The 19156-nt window shown below is 41.6% G+C and overlaps 1 protein-coding gene across 5 annotated transcripts in view; it reads right to left on the minus strand.

The window, feature by feature from the left end:
* Positions 1-18308, minus strand: part of SIK3 (SIK family kinase 3) — a 262793-nt gene extending 244485 nt beyond the window's left edge. For all 5 annotated transcript variants that reach the window (XM_061145088.1, XM_061145086.1, XM_061145087.1 and 2 more), the window contains exon 1: positions 18036-18308. In XM_061145088.1, coding sequence (XP_061001071.1) covers positions 18036-18308 — 273 coding nt within the window. The remainder of the gene's footprint in view (positions 1-18035) is intronic.
* Positions 18309-19156: the final 848 nt, after the last annotated feature.

Genomic DNA, 19156 nt, shown 5'->3' on the forward strand with positions numbered 1-19156 from the left:
ACCCTGCATATTGAACTTCTATGCAGAGTACATTGTGCAAAATACTGGGCTGGATGAATCACAAGCTGGAATCAAGATTGCCAGGAGAAATGTTACAGATATGCAGATGACACCACTCTAATGGCAGAAATTGAAGAGGAACTAGATGAAGGCAAAAGACGAGACTGAAAAAGTTGGCGTAAAACTCAACATTTAAAAAATGAAAATCATGGTATCCAGTCCTATCATTTCATGGCAAACAGATGGGGAAAATGTGGAAACAGTGTCAGATTTCATTTTCTTGGGCTCTAAAATCACTGCAGACAGTGACTGCAGCCACAAAATTAAGGCACTTGCTCCTTGGAAGAATCAGTTCAGTCGCTCAGTCATGTTTGACTCTTTGCGACCCCATGGACTACAGCATACCATTCTTCCCTGTCCATCACCAACTCCCAGAGCTTACTCAAACTCATGTCCATCGAGTCGGTGATGCCATCCAACTATCTCACCCTCTGTCGTCCCCTTCTCCTCCTGCCTTCAATCTTGCCCAGCATCAGGGTCTTTTCCAATGAGTCAGTTTTTCGCATTAGGTAGCCAAAGTACTGGAGCTTCAGCTTCAGCATCAGTCCTTCCAAAGAATATTCAGGACTGATTTCCTTTAGGATGGACTGGTTGGATCTCCTTGCAATCTAAGGGACTCTCAAGAGTCTTCTCCAACACCAACAGTTCAAAAGCACCAATTCTTTGGTGCTCAGCTTTCTTTATAATCCAACTCTCATATCCATACATGACCACTGGAAAAACAATAGCTTTGACTAGACGGACCTTTGTTGGCACAGTAATGCCAATGCTTTTTAATATGCTATCTAGGTTGGTCATAGCTTTTCTTCCAAGGAGCAAGTGTCTTTTAATTTCATGGCTGTAGTCAGCATCTGCAGTGATTTTGGAGCCCAAGAAAATAAAGTCCCTCACTGTTTCCACTGTTTTTCAATCTATTTACCATGGAGTGATGGGATGGGATGCCATGATCTTAGTTTTTTGAATGTTGAGTTTTAAGCCAACTTTTTCACTCTCCTCTTTCACTTTCATCAAGAGGCTCTTCAGTTCCTCATCACTTTCTGCCATAAGGGTGGTGTCATCTGCATATCTGAGGTTATTGATATTTCTCCCAGCAATCTTGATTCCAGCTTGTGCTTCCTCCAGCCCAGCGTTTCTCATGATGTACTCTGCATGTAAGTTAAATAAGCAGGGTGACAATATACAGCCTTGACATATTCCTTTCTCAATTTGGAGCCAGTCTGTTGTTCCATGTCCGGTTCTAACTGTTGCTTCTTGACCTGCACACAGATTTCTCAGGAGACAGGTAAGGTGGTCTGGTATTCCCATCTCTTTAAGAATTTTCCACAGTTTGTTGTGATCTACATAGTCAAAGGCTTTGGCGTAATCAATAAGGCAGAAGTAGACGTTTTTCTGAAACTCTCTTGCTTTTTCTATGATCCAACGGATATTTGGAAGGATAGCTATGACAAAAAAACAGAGACATCACTTTGCCAACAAAGGTCCGTATAGTTAAAGCTATAGTTTCTCCAGTAGTCATATATGGATACGAGAGTAGGACTATAAAGAAGGCTGAGCACTGAAGAATTGATGCTTTTGAACTGTGGTGTTGGAGAAGACTCTTGGACACTTGGACAGCAAGGAGATCCCAGTCAATCCTAAAAGAAATCAACCCTAAATATTCACTGGAAGGACTGGTGCTGAAGCTGAAGCTCTAATACTTTGGCCACCTGATGTGAAAAGCTTACTCACTGGAAAAGACCCTGATGCTGGGGAAGTTTGAGAGTGAGAAGAGAAGAGGACAGCAGACAATGAGATGGTTGGATGGCATCACTGATTCAATGGACATGAGTTTAAGCAAACTCGGGGAGATAGTGAAGGACAAGGAAGCTTAGCGTGCTGCAGTTCATGGGGTCACAAAGTGTCGGACACAATTTATGACTGAACAACAACAATATCCTAAGAGAAAGGATTTCACAAGGAAAAAAATTTTTCCATTTCTCTAACTTTTTTTTTCTTTAACTTTTTTAATCTATATGAGATGATGGACGTTCACTAAATTCATTGTGGTATGTAAATTCATAGGTATGTAAATTAATTATGCTATTCACCTTAAATTTACACAGCAATGCATGTCCATTAAATCTCAATAAAACTGTAACAATAAGTAAAAATTAAAAATAAGCAGCAGAGTATGTGGCATGATCCCTTTTCAACAAAAAAACATAAAATTCGAACGTGAATAGAAAAAATCTGGTTATAAAATGTGAACAATGTTCTCTCTAGAGAGAAGGAATGTTCACTTTCGACATTATACATTTTGGGTAGAGTCTGATTATTTCATAAGACACGTGTATCAGACAGATACAAAGATTTTTTTTTTTTAAGAGACTCTGAGGCTGGGATTTCCCTGGTGGTCCAGTGGTTAAGACTCTGTGCGTCCAATGCAGGTGGAAGGGGTTCTATTCCTGGTCAGGGAACTAAGATCCCACATGCCCTGAAACCAAAAACCACATACCCTGAAACCTGAGGCTATAAAATGTCCTGGAAAAGGGAGTACCAAGCCAAAGTGAGAAAATGGTTCAGAATGAACACAAACACATTCACAATAGAACACATAATTTTAGAATAACTTTACAAATAAAGAAACAAGAACAACAAAATTTTAAACTTTTGTGCTGCAAACAAAACCATCACGAAAGTGAAAAGACAACCTACGAGATGGGAAAGGATATCTGCATGTCATATATCTGATAAAGGACTTGTATCCAGACTATACAGACTTCTTACAACTCAACAATAAAAAGACAAAATAACCCAACTAAAAAATGGGCAAGGAATCTAAACAGACACTTCAAAGAGCTACAAATGGTCACTTAGCACATGAAAAGATGATCAACACTAGGAGTCATAAGAGAAATGCAAATCAAAAACCACAAAGAGCAACCACTTCACATCCACGTGGATGATTAGATCAAAAAGAAAGAAAATAACAAGTTTCGGTATGCATGTGGAAAAACTGGAAGCTTCATACATTCCTGGTGGGAATGCAAAATGGTGTACCCATTTTAGAAAACAGTTTGGCAATTCCTCAAAAAGATAAACATGGAATGTTTATGACGCAGAAATTCCACTCCTTGGGCATATATGCCCAAAGTATATATGTCCAAGAGAAATGAAAACATATGTCCACACAAAAATTTGTACACAGATGTTCATAAGAGCACTGTTCATATTAGTCAAAAAGTGGAAAAATGCAGATGTCATCAATTCATGAATGTACAGAATGCAATATATTCGTACAATGGAATATCATTCAGCCATAAAAAGGAAGAAATTCTGACATATGTTACAACATAGATGAAACTTGAAGACATGTTATATGAAAGCAGCCAGACAGAAAAGGCCATATGTGATATGATTCTATTTATATGACATGTCCAGAATGGGCAAATCTATAGAGACTGATTAGTGATTGATTAGGGCGCAGGGAGAGAGGTTGAAGACATGAACAGTGACTACTAATGGATGGCTTCTTCTAAGGGGAATGAAAATGTTCTAAAATGGCTTGTGGTGATGGTTACACAACTTTGTGAATAGGCTAAAAGCAATGAATTGGGTGAACTGTACAGTATGTGAATTATATCTCAGTAAAGCCATAGAAAACATATACACATTAAAAAGAAACTGGAAGCCCCGTGAGGTTAAGTGATGTGCCCAAGGAAAACCGCCAGGCCAGGAAAGACCGAAACTGGAAACACACAGGCTGACTCCCACAGCAATGGACGGATTCCTTACTGCAGCTGATCGACCAAAAAAGGTTCCCCCAGAGAGCTGGGAAAGCAGAAAATGCTGCTCTCAGCATAAGGAAAGGAAGGGACGTTTAGGTTACACAACTGAAATGTTGTTTTCAAATTTTAATGTGACTCCAAAACCGGTTCTTGGACTAAAAAAATCTAACAACCACTGATAGAAGAGGTTGTGACTCAGTATAACAGTGCCCCTTTTACTAGGAGCTCAATTAGAGCTGGGCACGGGATACAGCTGCTGGCTGAAAAGGAAGAAGGAAAATGAGATCAGAAGAGGCACTAGGCTGAAATCACCGGTCACTCTTCTGCATATGTCAAAGAGGTTAATGAGTAACAATGCTTCAAACAAGTTTTATTCTTGGGGGGGGCAGAGGAGCTGTAAAATCCTATACAGAGATCCAAAAGTATCATCTCAAAATTGAATTACCTCCCCAAATTACTATACACATATAAGATATTTAGGTATAATGAACAGGGTTTCTCTGCAGCTGACTTGGACACAAAGATCACTGCTGGAATACAACGGCCCCATTTGACAAGAATAACAATATCACTGTTGATGTAGAAATGGAAAGTAAGCCAAGAACATACCATCACTAAAAACATTATTTCAAGGGTTTAAAAAAAAAAATGAGCTACCAAAAAAAAAAATCATCTATTGTCAGAACATTGCTTATGCAACGTTAGAACATTCTGACAGAAGGAAAGGACAACAGGAGGCAGGAAGCAGAAAGAAAGAAGAAATCCTGCAGGTGCCCAACTAATCCTAACAAGAAACAGCTCTGAGCCTGCCTTCCACAATAACAATCTTGTTCCTGTGGTATATGAACCAAGATTTCTCTTGCCAGGAACAGAAAACAACTGACTACATGAAAATGTCAGCTTGTTCCATGGAACACTACATTGGCAGTGAACAGATATAAACCTTTCAAACTACAAAGTTTTGGCTGTTTCCTCACCAAATTTTTAACATCGCTGGCCCATAGTCAAATTCAGTCCAGTTTATGCAAACTCTTAACACAAGTGGACAAAAATACCACACTGCAGAATATACTATAAATAAAAGATTCTATAAAATATCTTGTCCTCAGATTTCTAACAATTTGGCTCATTTATAATTATAAAATTTGTATAGAAGCTCTCTTAACCCACCACCATCTCTCAACCAACCTGAAAAAAATAACTGATGCTTCCCCTTCCCTCTGTAAAATAACAAGCCCTAGCAATGCAAACCAGCCTCAAATTAATAGCCACTCATTCTAATCCTGGATATTTTTCCTGCTCCCATCCATTAAGTTGCATGCTTACCAAGAATTAATTTTTTCCCAAATCTATTTATACCAATTGCTCTCGTTATTACAGCTATGCAATTTAATTAGTTATATAAACTGATGAGAAACCCAGGAGAAAAGACAGACATGCTTCTTTGAAAATTAGGCTGAATGTTTAAAATGACTTGGTAAAGTCACATTACATGTGTATGCATATGTGTTCAGTTGCTAAGTCATGTCCAACTCTTTGCAAAACCATAGACTGCAACATGCCAGGCTTCCCTGTCCTTCACTATCTCCCGGAGTTTGCTCAAACTCATGTCCATTGAGTCAACCATCTCATCCTCTGTCGCTCCCTTCTGCTCTCAATCTTCCCCAGCATCAGGGTCTTTTCCAATGAATTGGCTCTTTACATCAGGTGGCCAAAGTACTAGAGCTTCAGCATCAATCCTTTCAATGAATATTCAGGATTTAATTCCTTTAGGATTGACTGGTTTGATCTCCTTGCTGTCCAAGGGACTGTCAAGAGTCTTCTCCAGCACCACAGTTCAAAAGCATCAATTCTTCAACATTCAGCCTTCTTTGCGGTTCAACTCTCACATCTGTACATGACTACTGGAAAAACCACAGCTTTGACTACCTGGTCCCTTATCAGTAAAGTGACGTCTCTGCTTTTTAATACACTGTCTAGGTTTGTCATAGCTTTTCTTCCAAGGAGCAAGCATCTTTTAATTTCATGGCTGCAGTCACCATCTGCAGAGATTTTGGAGCCTAAGAAAATAAAGTCTGTCACTTTTTCCATTGTTTCTCCATTTCTTAGTCATGAAGTGATAGGACCAGATGCCATGATCTTCGTTTTTTGAATGTTGAGTTTTAAGCAAGCTTTTCCACTCTCCTCTTTCACATTCATCAAGAGGCTCTTTAGCTCCTCTTTACTTTCTGTCATTAGAGTGGTGTCATCTGCATATCTGAAGTCGTTGACACTTCTCCTGGCAATCTTGATTCCAGCTTGTGATTCATCCAGCCCGGTAATTTGCACTACGTACTCCACATAGAAGTTAAATTGATACACTGCCTTGATGTACTCCTTTCCCAATTTTGAAACAGTCCATTGTTCCATGTCTGGTTGTTGCTTCTTGATCTGCATACTGGTTTCTCAAGAGGCAGGTAAGGTGGTCTGGTAGTCCCATCTCTTTAAGAATTTTCCAGTTTGTTGTGATCCACACAGTCATAAGCTTTAGCATAGTCAATGAAGCAGAAGTAGATGTTTTTCTGGAACTCTCTTGCCTTTTCTATGATCCAACAGATCTTGGCAATTTGATCTCTGGTTCCTCTGCCCTTTCTAAATCCAGCGTGTACATCTAGAAGTTCTCAGTTCATGTACTGTCAAAACCTGGCTTGAAGGATTTTGAGCATTACCTTGTTTTTTTTTTAATGCAACAAGCGTAAAAGATGGGGACAGGAGGGAGAAAGAATCAAAAACTCAAGAAAGAGTCTATGTTCAAATTGCTACACAAAATGTCTTTAAATTGCTACTCTGCTTTAAAAAAGCAAAACAAAACTGGAAATCATAAATGATGAACTATGGGTATGTTTAACACAAATAAGATGGCAGAACTCTAATCAAGACATCAATATACAGAGAAAGGCCTACAGCAAAAGGTTAGCAAACATGTTTCTTAAACAAACTGCAAAGAAAAAGAGGGGAAATCTATAGAGTAAAACAAATAATTCTTTTTAACAATATAAAACTTAAGGGACATCAATCAATTATAAAGTATGGACTTTATTTAGACCCTGATTCAAACAAACAAGTGGTTAAAAAAGAAAAAAAACTAAATGTGTGTGTATATATATGACAATCAGAGAAATTTTAACACTAATTTGATACTTAATGACATCAGGGAATTATTGGTCATTGTTTTAGGTAGGATAATAGTACTGGGTTTGTTTGTTTTTTTTTTTTTTTTTTTTTTCAAAAGAATCCTCCTCTATTTAGAGATACATGCCAAAACATTTACAGATGAAATAAGATTCTGGGAATTGCTTCAAAATAAACTAGGGAGAAAAGAGAGACGAAGTGTTACATGCAAAAGACTGACCATGAGGTGATTAATTGCTTTTAGTGGGTGGTAGGTCAATGAGGGGTTCATTATATGATTCTTTTCACTTTTGCTTACATTTGAAATTTTCCATAATGAACACTTTTTTTAAAAGACTAGAGATTAATGCATATTTATATTTTAAATTAAAACAAAATATTAAAAGTATATATGTATCATTATTTCTGACTTCCCTGCTTCATTCATTTCTTTCCCCTAATTAACTAAGAAAATCATAATCCAAACTTATTGTATTAAAGGCCTTCTATTGGAGATAAAAGGGCATATTGTCAGACACCCAAACTACAGCTGTGGGTACCCCCAAACACTGTAAGAACAATAGTCCATATGGCCCAATTACCATTGAAAACCTCTTAAATAACACATAAAGTACATAAGTACAACAAATCCAGACATAATAAGACTGGTGCATCACCACATTTATTTACATAGTTATTTCCTTTATAATTTCCTTTATCATCTTTTTACCATTAAAAAAAGAGGAGTAATTTACAATTTTCATCAACCTCAGAAATTCTCCCTCACGTCTACCAAAAAGTTATTTAAAAATCAAAGATTCAGGTAATCAGAATCTCTTCCTCATCAACCTTTCTTCTTGCCTTCAACAGCTCCTCCAGTTTAAGTTTATGCCTCTTTGTGAAAGATCAGGAGAGAATGATGATTCATAAAAAACAACTTAAAAAATTAGAGTCACTCTTCCTTCCTCGTCCAGGTTTTGTTCAGAAGAAGGACTAGGCAGTTGCTCCAGCCCTCTTTTAATAGGTTCCATATCTATCGCCCAAAGTTTACAGGTGCAGCAGGGAGTAACAGCCCTGCCTTCCAAGAAAACAAACGCAGAACAGGAGACAGTAAAGAAAAAAACACTTCTGGTGGGCTAAGCCTGGCACAGCCTTTCTGGAAAGCAATGTGCCAATATATGTATCAGGTGTCTTAAAAGCAAGTGTATTCTCTCGCCAATAATTTCATATCCAACAATCTATCCTGAGCAAAAAATCAGAAATGCATCAAAGATTCATACACAAAAATGGTCACCACAGCAAATTTCTAACAGTGAAAAACTGGGAAGAGCCTTAAAATATGAAAAAGGTCAAAAAATAACAGTGATCATACAATGGCAAAGGTCCGTATACAAAGGTCCTTCTAGTCAAAGCTGTGGTTTTTCCAGTAGTCATGTATGGATGTGGGAACTGGACCACAAAGGCGGCTGAGCACTGAAGAATTGATGCTTCAAACTGTGGTGCTAGAGAAGACTCACTGGAAGGACTGATGCTGAAGCTGAAGTTCCAATACGTTGGCCACTTGACGCGAAGAGCCGACTCACTGGAAAAGACCCCAATGCTGGGAAAAATTGAGGGCAGGAGGAGAAGGGGACGACAGAGGATGAGATGGTTGGATGACATTATCGACTCAATGGACATGAGTTTGAGCAAACTCTGGGAGACAGTGAAGGCCAGGGAAGCCGGTGTGCTGCAGTCCATGAGGTTGAAAAGAGTTGGACACAACTGAGAGACTGAACAGCAACAACGATACAATGGCAAAGTACACATCCATTAAAACTGACGTTTACAAATAGTTTTGAATGATGAGAAAATACCTATAATGATAAGGAGGAGGAATAAAATAGAGTATCAGTATGATCCTAATTATATACTGCAAAAAATTAATAACTATTGCCTGTGGGTGACAGGATGATGGGTGATTTTTTTCCTTCTGCTTCTTTATAAGTTTCCCCAATTATAACTGGAAAAAAATAGAACAAGGTGGTAAAAGAGAGCCCGTAATAATAAGCAATTGGGTTGAAATCAGACAATTTACACTCCAGACCTCTTGTAGTCCACCTCTATCAGGTCTGAGCTGCAAGCGTTCAATTGCTCCTTTAACTTAACACTTTGCCCACTCCGAGAAGAATAACACTTATCCTCTTGTCTTCTAATATCCATAGTTGCTACTTTTTGCCTACAGATAACACAAAAAATATACCAATATTGTATATTGATGCATACATATGGAAGCTAGAAAGATTGTACGGATGAACCTATTTGCAGGGCAGCAATGGAGACACAGACATAGAGAACAGACTTACAGACGCGGGCAGCAGGCAGGAAGGAGAGGGTGGGACAGGAGGAGAGAGTAACACGGAAGCACACACACTACCACGTGTAAAACAGATAACGAATGAGCATTTGCAGTGTGACTCAACTGAGTCACTGAAACCAGGGCTCTGTGACATCCCACGGGGATGGGAAGGGAAGGGAGGTGGGAGGGAGGTTCAATGGAGGGGACTTATATACACCAATAGCTGACTCACGTTGATGTATTTTGAAAGTTGCTCAGTTGTGTCCAACTCTTTGCGACCCCACGGACTTATACAGTCCATGGAATTCTCCAGGCCAGAATACTGGAGTGGGTAGCTGATCCCTTCTCCAGGGGATCTTCCCAACCCAGGAAACGAAACAAACCTGCATTACAGGTGGATTCTTTACCAAGTGAGCTATCAGGGAAGCCCGATGTTGATGTACAGCAGAGGCCAACACAATATAGTGAAGCAATTATCCTTCAATTCAAAATAAATAAATTTATTTTTTAAAAACTACTACTTGAATTAATTAATTAAAGGTAAGGCCCAATAAAAGTAACTCCCTGAAATTAAAGATCAGTGACAGAAAAATACTAGTTGCTTTAATCAGATAACTTAGAATAAAGAACAAGTGGGAACCCCAGCAAACAGTATGAAGTTACTCCAGGAAATGCCAGCAGTAGAAGACAGGCAGGTGGGCCTGCAAAGAAAAGCTCCAAGGCAGAAGAGGAAAAACAAGGCGCTGGCTGACTACGCTGACTGCACCCGTGGGACCTTCTCCAGGCGGTAACCCATGGGGAGCCTGGGTATGAAAGAACTTTCCCCTTAAAATAAGGGACTTGAACTTAAATTGCAGGATTTAGTGAAATTATACTGAACTTATTAATAATGAAAGTTTGAAATATGCCAAAAATAACTTGCCCAGAAAGGCAGTAAAATCTCTTTGCCTAGAGATTTGTGAGAAAAAAGTAGAAAATTACTTTCCTTTAACATCTTAACTGGAGATAGAAAATTTCAGTAATAAAACTCTAACATGCATTAAGAGTATTAAAAAAATTAAGTCAGCTCTCATTTTTTTTTAATCCTTACATTTATTCACTAAATGAATATTTGCCAGCATTGTAGTAGGCACTGGACATAGAGCAGCAAACACCAACTTAAAATGCCTGCCCTCATGGAGGCGACATTCAGTTATCACACTGTGTGTGCCTCCTAACAAGCCTTAAAAGTGAGGTATTTTCTTTTAATTTTTAAGTAAAATGATTTTTAGAAATTTCAAGCATGTGACAACACTGCCAGAAAACAAATAGCACCGAGCATTTGGACTGATCGAAAGAAGCCCTTAATAAATATTAGAGAAACAAAACTAACAAAACTGTGTAGATGAGGCACTGGGGTAGCAGGAAGACAACTTCACTACATGCAAGTTTGCACTTTTTGAATTTTGTGCCATATATTATTCATTCATAGTTTTTGATAAACAATTTTCCAAAAGTTTATTGGCTGGCTGGATGGAATGAATTAAATGAAAATTTTCTTCTCCAAAAATTCAGTCTCAAGAAACGTGCTAAGGTAACCTAAAATTTCACATTCAAGTTTTCTGGAGAGAGCAAAGAGAAGTAAAGCATACAACTGGTAAGTTCAGACTGAAACTAGCCGAAACTAGGCAGAAATTTGAGGATTTCTCAGAAATTCCAAACCAAAACCTAAATATAGTTTAAGATAACTGGCCAAAAGTATCCAACTGAGTGAGCCCAGCCTACACAGTGGAGCTTAAACAGGCAATGGGTTTGAGTCTCTTTCCTTTTCAGTTTCTGGGAAACGAGGCTGAGTATTTGCAATCTGATTCCTAAGTCTCTGAGACAGTAAATTCTGAGATGAAATACTTACCAGTGTGGCTAAAGACTCCTGATCTACCGTGGATCACACACCTCCTAGACAGAAATATGTTCCTAACATACCTATGCCACTGTTCATCCAACAGTTTTGTCCTCAGCTGATGAAATTTTTAACTCTAAACAGATCCAAAAGAAACTCTTTCAAGCTAATACATCCAAAACCATTGAGGGCTTCTCAAAGACACTGCCAAAGCCATTTATTTAACAAGTATTTATTACATTGCAACAAAAGTCCATGAGAATGTATATAATTTTCATCCTCTGGATGTTATCAGCCATCCACAGACAGTATGACTATACTACTATGCCAGAAGGGACCAATCTACTCACTGTTAGAAAGGAGAAGGTAGGGACTCACCTGATGGGTGAGATCATTCACTTGTGGAACAGGCCAGAGCTTTCAGATCAGAAATTAGAACCATGTAAAGGCAGCTCTAGACAAATGGTCCTCTTGGCCCTGTATCATCAATGTATGTATCTTGGTGACCAGTTCTCTTCATGAGTTATAAGATGGCACCATCCCTGGAAACTGGTAGTGATCTGGTAAATACAGAGTCCATCTAAGAAAGGTACCTTCAAAGACAGACCAGACCAACCCAACACTGCAAAAGTATAATTACTCATATTCCCTGGGTGTGAGCTAGATATAGTGGCAAAAGAAACTATATAAGGCAGACTGTGTTTATGCTCATTGCTTTTTCTGTGCTTCTTTCTTTTTACTTCTTCAGCATTTTTTTTTAAGTCTTTACTGAATTTGTTACAATACTGTTTCTATGTTTATTGGTTGTGAGGTATGTGGGATCCTAGCTCCTTGACCAGGGACTGAACCCACATCTCCTGTGTCTCCTGCATGGCAGGTGGATTTTTTACTGGCTGAGCAAAGTCTGAGATTCTAAATTCTGTTAAGTCCATCTTTCTAGATTCTGAAAAAGAGTTGGAATAGAACAGCTCTAAGCTCTTTTTTAGTGCTCCCCAAATCAACAACTATCTGTTGGATGATCATGTTTACTTTGTATGTAAAATGTATGCCATTCTCTTACAGTGTGAAAAAAACAGAAGTTGTTAAAATTTAACACCTCCCCTATTTGAAGAAATGAATCAGAAGAAGCTTTTTTACCCTAAGCCATAAAATATCCAACATGAGTTTTTAAGACATTAATCAGATAACGTCAGTGCTCTGCCTTAATATCCCCTGAGGTCAATCCCTTATTTCATACCCAATTCCATAAAATGGCCTGTAAGACCCATATGATCTGGCCCCTATCTAACCTTCTGATCTCAGTTCCTCAACATCCCTTCTCTCACTGACTAAGCTCTTAGGCATCCTGACCTTGGGTCTAATCTTTAGACAAACCAAGCTTATTTCTACTCAAAGGCTGCTGCACCAGCCATTCCTTCTTCCTCATCTTCCCAAGCTGGCTCTTTCTCATTATTCAGGTGATCAGCACAAATATCACCACCCTGGAAAGGCCTTCCCTGACACTTTATCTGAAGCAGCACCCTGCCCCAGACACTCTCTAGCCCATTTATTTTTTTCATAGTATTTGTCACTATATAAAGTTATTTGTTTACATGCTTCTCATCTGTCTCCTCCCATAAGAAAATAAGTTCCAAGAAGGCAACAGCTGTTTTCTCTCTTGTTCATGGGGTATTCAAGAGCCAGAGTAGAACCTGGCACAAAATTTGCATTCAGTAAATACCTGCTGAATGAATGAATGGATAACAGAAAAGTTCCATTACTATGCAGAGAGGTTTTAGGTGTTTTTTAGACTTACAGAGACGCTGGTAGAAAGAACACATATCTTTTTCTTTTCAGAGCATCCATTTTGTTCTCTTTCATGCCACGAACTAGAAAACATTAGCCAGACTGATGCCTGGAAAATGAAAACAGCACTTCTGGCACAGAAATAACTAGTCTGGGCACCTCTGGCTTGAGCCAGATCTCTGACTTTCTAGGGAGCTGGCACCATAGTCAAAATGTTAAACAGCTTTGATGCTGAAAGTGGAATGCTGGTATTCTGACTCTGGAGAAACTAGTCCAAATCATTCTTAGCTCTTCACAAAAGTTTCAACAAATCTCTATCAAAATGATGTTAGTCATCTTTCAACAGTCATTTCTAGATTATCCAGAGATGGAACTATTCTCCTCCAACGTAACTAATATTCATCTTTAATTTCAATTTCTTTTTGACATAATTCTCTTTTCTATTTACTAATGAATCTTGTTTTCAGCCTTCTAACGAGCACAAGCATCATCCTTAGAGTAAAAACAATACTATTAGCCCACTTTGAGTTGTTCTTCTCATGGAAATGAGTGCGCTAAACCACACAGCACACAAATGTGTCCTAGCTGATCAGTATTTGGAATTGGGTCACAGGGCGAAATGTTTTCTCTGCATAATATCTAAAGTTAAGAATCCTGACCTTGGCCTTCTAAGTAGCACACCCTGCACCCAAGTGCAAATGTATCCTCAGGCTTGTAGGAATATTTCTTCATACTCTCCATGAAATTTAAGGAGTTCTCTGGAGAAAACACTGCAAACTCTGCTCTGTCACCAATGTGACAAAGTGTAGCTATACAAACACCCTGAGTATTCAAGGCAAACCAAATAAAAGCCAGTATTAGTTACAGTTTTCATGAGACAAGTCTCATAAGTGTTTGAAAAATTTAATGGGAAATTATGTTTTTAAATGTCAATTTCATGAAATTACTCCAAAGTCCACAGGAATGAAATCTACTCTCTCAAAGAGGCACCTGAAATAATAGCAAACTATTTTTTTACCCTGAAATCACATCATCAGGGTAACATCTACCTACACAAAACAAATGGCACGTGCAACCATGAACTGTTCCAAAGGGGTGAATAGTGAACAAGGGGAACTATGTCTTACTCATCTTCGTTCCAACAGTATCTGATGACGATGATGAAGAAGATGGTGATAACACTTACCATGTGCCTACTAGGTGCCAGGCACGTTTGTTCGCAAAGTTTCACATACATTATCTTATTTAATCTTCATAACAGCCTAATTTGTGAGCAAAGTATTGATACTATTGTCATCTCATTTTATACATGAAGAAATCCAAGCACAGACAGGTTAAATTACCCAGCTATTAAGTAGCAGAAGACCCAAACCCAGGCAGTCCCATCCAAAGCTCAAGCTCTTCCCACAAACCAATAAACACACAAGTGATGTATATTTATTAAAATACATTTTTAAAGTATTTGACCAATGGCTTTTACAGTCATGGATACTTTCTTTTTAATGCATACAAAATATACCTACTCGTTGTTCCCACTCTTCCAGCCAGTTGAAGGTATAATTAGGCACAGGCAACCAACTATAAACAACTGACAGTAGAAAATCTTTTTTTTTTAATCTTCTAAATATTTCACAGTGTCCTACCAAAAGAAGAGGACCAGAGAATCTCAAACCGAGGCTCCTCCACAAAAGGGAACTCAAAGAAGGTGGGACAAAGACAGCCAGGCTGAGCTGCTGACCAAAGTATGTCACAGACGCACATTCCCTCCTGGTAACTGCTCTGCAGTGGCGCTGTAAGCACTGCAGTGCTGCCAATATTAAGTCTGAGCTCATGAATGCCGTGCTGCAAAAGTCACCAACAACTGAACAGGAAAATATTTCCCATTCTCTACTTGTTTTATTCATCCCAGGGTCCTGATCTAGGAGGTTGGAGAGTTAACAGAATTTGGGAAAGGGCCAGCTTTACCACTTATTGTTGGGCGGAGCACGGTAGCTTGATCAATAAATAAAGTTTACTTTAGCCTCCTGGTCTGTGGAATAGGTAGTATGTGTAAGAGACAGTGACCATAAATATTTCTCTGATGTTCAGAAAACACCTACTACATAACCTCTTTCAACCAACACAAATATCTGAATTACCTGAGTCTGATGGTTACATATGGTTACAGGAAAAACCCAGACCATTCAGTGGCTGACAGGGAGCAGAAAGAGAGAAAAAAAATCACATACCTCTAAAAGACAAAACAAACAGACAAACAAAAAGATACATTCTGAAAACAGAAGAGGAAGAAAAAAATAGGTGAAAATAGGTGACTCTCTTTGGTTCCAAGTTACCTGACTGCAGAAGTAAGATAAACACTGCAGCGCCCGGGAGAAAAATCTATCTACCTGAGTAACTGAACAGCAGCTTCTGCAACTGCCAATACCCAGGCACCTTCCTCACCATTATATAACCAGACCCTGGCCTTAATGGGCCATCATACTGTATGTCAACAGTTGTTAGACACATCTGAGCGGCAAGCATTTGAGAAACCTTTCCAAAGTGGATTCAGATAAGCAAGAAGCAGGCCAAAATATGTTCATCATTTACCCAGAGCACATGACAACTCCCTGTGAATTAAGCTTCACGCATGTCGTCAGAGTAATTTAAGCAGCGAAAGAGAGGGTGCCTGTAACTAGGAAATTGCACACTGCTACAGAAACACAAATGAGTGCTGGTGTGGTCCCCTCACACATGCAACTCATTGTCCAAGCCATTTCAGCCTCATTCAAGATTTTGAATATTTCCATACATAGGAATTGCATAACTGCCGACCACAAATGATCAAAGATAAAAACCAACATAAACAGTGACACCCGTTTATAAACAAGCTGATGTTTAAAATGCTGCAGTCCTAAAGGATACCAACAACTTAGAGAAAAACTTAGACACACACACACACACTGGAAAATTAGAAAGCGGGCAGACCAGCCATAATTAGCCACTGGCTTTGCTGACTACTGAAGATAGAAATGTCTCTATTATGTATAAAGCCAAGAATCAACTGTTTGCAATTACATTTACAAAAACATTGAACCCTCTGTCCCAGATTTTTTTAATCATTATTTTGGTGTATCCAAGGGTTGGGTGATACAGAATTCTTTAAATCATAGATACTATAAACCAGGCAGCCAATTAAGTTCACAGAGGCCATCCCCCAGAGGTCAGAGCAAAATAATCACAGAAGCCCAAGTGATTACTTAGATGGGAAGGGGAAGGTGTGGAAAAGGAAATACCAAAACAAGGAACAAGGCTGGAACAATTAGAGTTGTTTGTAAACATAAATTTGTCTTGGCTAACTGTAAACACAATAGGAAACACTCAGAGGGGCAGGGATGCACCAGAGTCTTGGTTCAGTTTACTCCCTGTCAGGGTCTGAGGGTAGCATCAGGAAACCTTGGGCTCTGGTATCTCATTCAGCTCAGACCTGCAGACTTGAGGCCCTCTGATAAAAACTGGGAAAAAAAAAAGGCCAAAGGGGGCCCCCTCAGAGGAAGTGAAACTGACCAATCAATTTTCCACAGCCACCCACCCCACAACCCTGGTAAGAAGGGCCCTTCAGAGTCTGACCGAAAGGAGGGAAAAAGGAACTTCAGGTCGTAAGTGAGAGGGAGAGAAGGCAGAGATAAGTCACTGCCTTCTGAAAACAAGAGATTGCCATACAAGCGAAAACAAGGCAAGGGGCAAGAACCAAAGACGAGGCTGAGGAGGTGAGGGGACCTGATGTGGCTTTGGTAGGAAGCAGCAGCAGCTGTATGGGTTCTTCGTCGAGCTGAGGGAAACACAAACTGCAGTTTTAAATATAATGAATGACTTCACCGAAAGTGTTCATTCAAGTGAGAGATGGAGCAAAGAAAGAAATCTGAAGTAGAAACGGGTTCTGGGAGTCCTATCAAAACCAAGCAGCTCCTCCTGGTGTCTTCAATGCCAAGACTCCCAGTGAAGAAGGCCACAGGAAAGAACTAACCATATTTCCTCCAGAAATGAATTTTGTAGGTAAAATTTTAAACCTGTACGGATATGGCTTCCTAACTGACCTTGCCAATTTCACCACCACTGCTCCACAAATCCCTTGGGAACCAAAGGGCCCAATGAGTGTCCGGATTCTTCACACACCTTCCCAGTCACCAGGCGCCCCCTCATCACTGACAGCCCACCCTGGGTTCTATAAACCGTACAGTTCTGGACCCTCCAACAACTAAATATAACCAGCAATCCAGCTCTCCCAAATTGTTTAACCCCTGATTACCTAGTGCCACCACAAAGCAGGGGTACAGTTGGGTCTCTGTTCCCTGACCCTTTTCCTGTGGAAAAACAAACTAATTTTTTTCCTCCTTATTTCCCCATTTTTTTCACCGCCTCCTCCAATAATCTTGTCTGTCCTCAGTCTCTCATTCCCACCATCTAGCAGTCTTGGGCGACCAAATGCTGACGGGTGCCTCTGTCATAAGGTACCAGGTCCCTCATACCTCCCAGTACCTTGCACCCCCCTCAAGACCCCAGCCATCCTTCTTCCCCTCAAAAGCCCACCTGTGTCAGTTTCACCCTTGTTTCCCCCCATCCTCCTTGTCCACATTTCCTATTCCCCTGCCCTCATTCCCGCAGGATTTCCTAATTTCTGGTTTCAGAAGCTTCTTAGCTTACTGTCTCCTGGCGAGTTCCAAACGTCTTCTCCTCATCACCCCTGCTACGACCCTCCGCACAGCCCGGGGAGCCCCCTGCCCATCCGCGGCTCTCTAGTTCCCCAGGTCCCGGAGCTCAGTGGCCGCTCTGCGCCCCCTCTGCTGTGGAGTCACCCTCTCCCGGGTCCCCCGGTGCCCGCCGCCTCCTGCTCTCCCTCTCCTCACTCCTGCCCGATAACACACTACCCGCTTCCCCGGTCCCCAACGCACTCCGGAGCCCCGCTCGCGGCGCCGACCCCTCCACCTCCGTGTCGCGGGGCTCCCCTTCCCCCGCCACACTCGGACGGTCCCGGGCCGCGTAGCCCCGCCGCCGCCCGGTCCCGCCGCGCCACTACCTTGGCCTTAGTGACGAGGTGCGTGGCCCGCTTGACCACCGCGAAGTTGCCCTTGCCGATGGTGCGGTCGATCTCGTAGTAGCCGATGCGAGCAGGCACCGGCCCGCGGGAGGCCGGGGCTGGGGGACGCGGCGGGCCAGCCGCCGGGGGCACAGCAGCGGGGGCGGCCGGGGGTCCCGGGGCGGGCGGAGGCAGCAGGCGGCCGGCCGGCCCGGCTCCCCCCGCTCCGGCCCCGGCAGCCCCGCCAGCTCCGCTCGCCGCCGCCGCCGCCATCTTGTTGTGCAGTGAAACCTCCGGGGCCGCGGAGAGCCGGCGGGGGGGGGGGGGGGGGGGGGGGGCGGGGAGAGGGGGCGGGGGGGCGGGAAAAGAGGTAGGGGGGGCAGCGGACGTCACTCCAGGAGGCGGAGCGCCCGCGCCGCCCGGGCCGGGAGCCATGGCAACCTGTCGTCACGTGCCGACGCGCGTCACTGCCCGGAGCCATGGCAACCATGACCTCACCGGCTCGCTCGACCTTCCCGCGTGGGCCCGGTTCCTCCGGCGCCGGCTCCTGGGTGCCCCCCTCCGGGGAGGAGACAGTGGGTACCGCAAGTGTGCCAGCCAGTTCCAAGCCATCGCAGCGTTGGCCAAGTCGGGGGGTGCTTGTGCCTGACCCAAAACCTGCCCTCGATCCCCCCAGGAACTGCTAATGTCACCCCCTACTGTGACCTCTGTCCCAGTTCGGCAGTCACCCAGCCTCCTTTAAAGCAAAGTATTTCCTCATCATCAAAAATATTAGCACTGTCCCACTTTAGCCCTTGAGGCCCCAAAGGCAGGAACAACTCCATTACTGAAGCAACTGTAACCAAGTCGGTAGCGAGGCAGGGGAATTCTTCAGTAAAATTCCTTCCTCTTACAACCTGGTACAACCAATCTAATTGTCACCGAATGTAGAAGAATAGGGAAACTAGGATTTGCGTGTACAAGGGCGGAGAAATCAGCCCAAACACGCATTTCAGTCATTGGGTGGGTGAGACCCAAGCAGGGACGTCATTTTCCTTCCTCCCACCCCTTCTCTGAACAATTCTATAGCTAGATGATTGTCAAAGTGCCTGCATCCTATTTCTGTCACTTGTATAACCCTG

Source organism: Dama dama, chromosome 1 (genome assembly GCF_033118175.1).
Source record: "Dama dama isolate Ldn47 chromosome 1, ASM3311817v1, whole genome shotgun sequence".
NCBI lineage: Eukaryota > Metazoa > Chordata > Mammalia > Artiodactyla > Cervidae > Dama > Dama dama.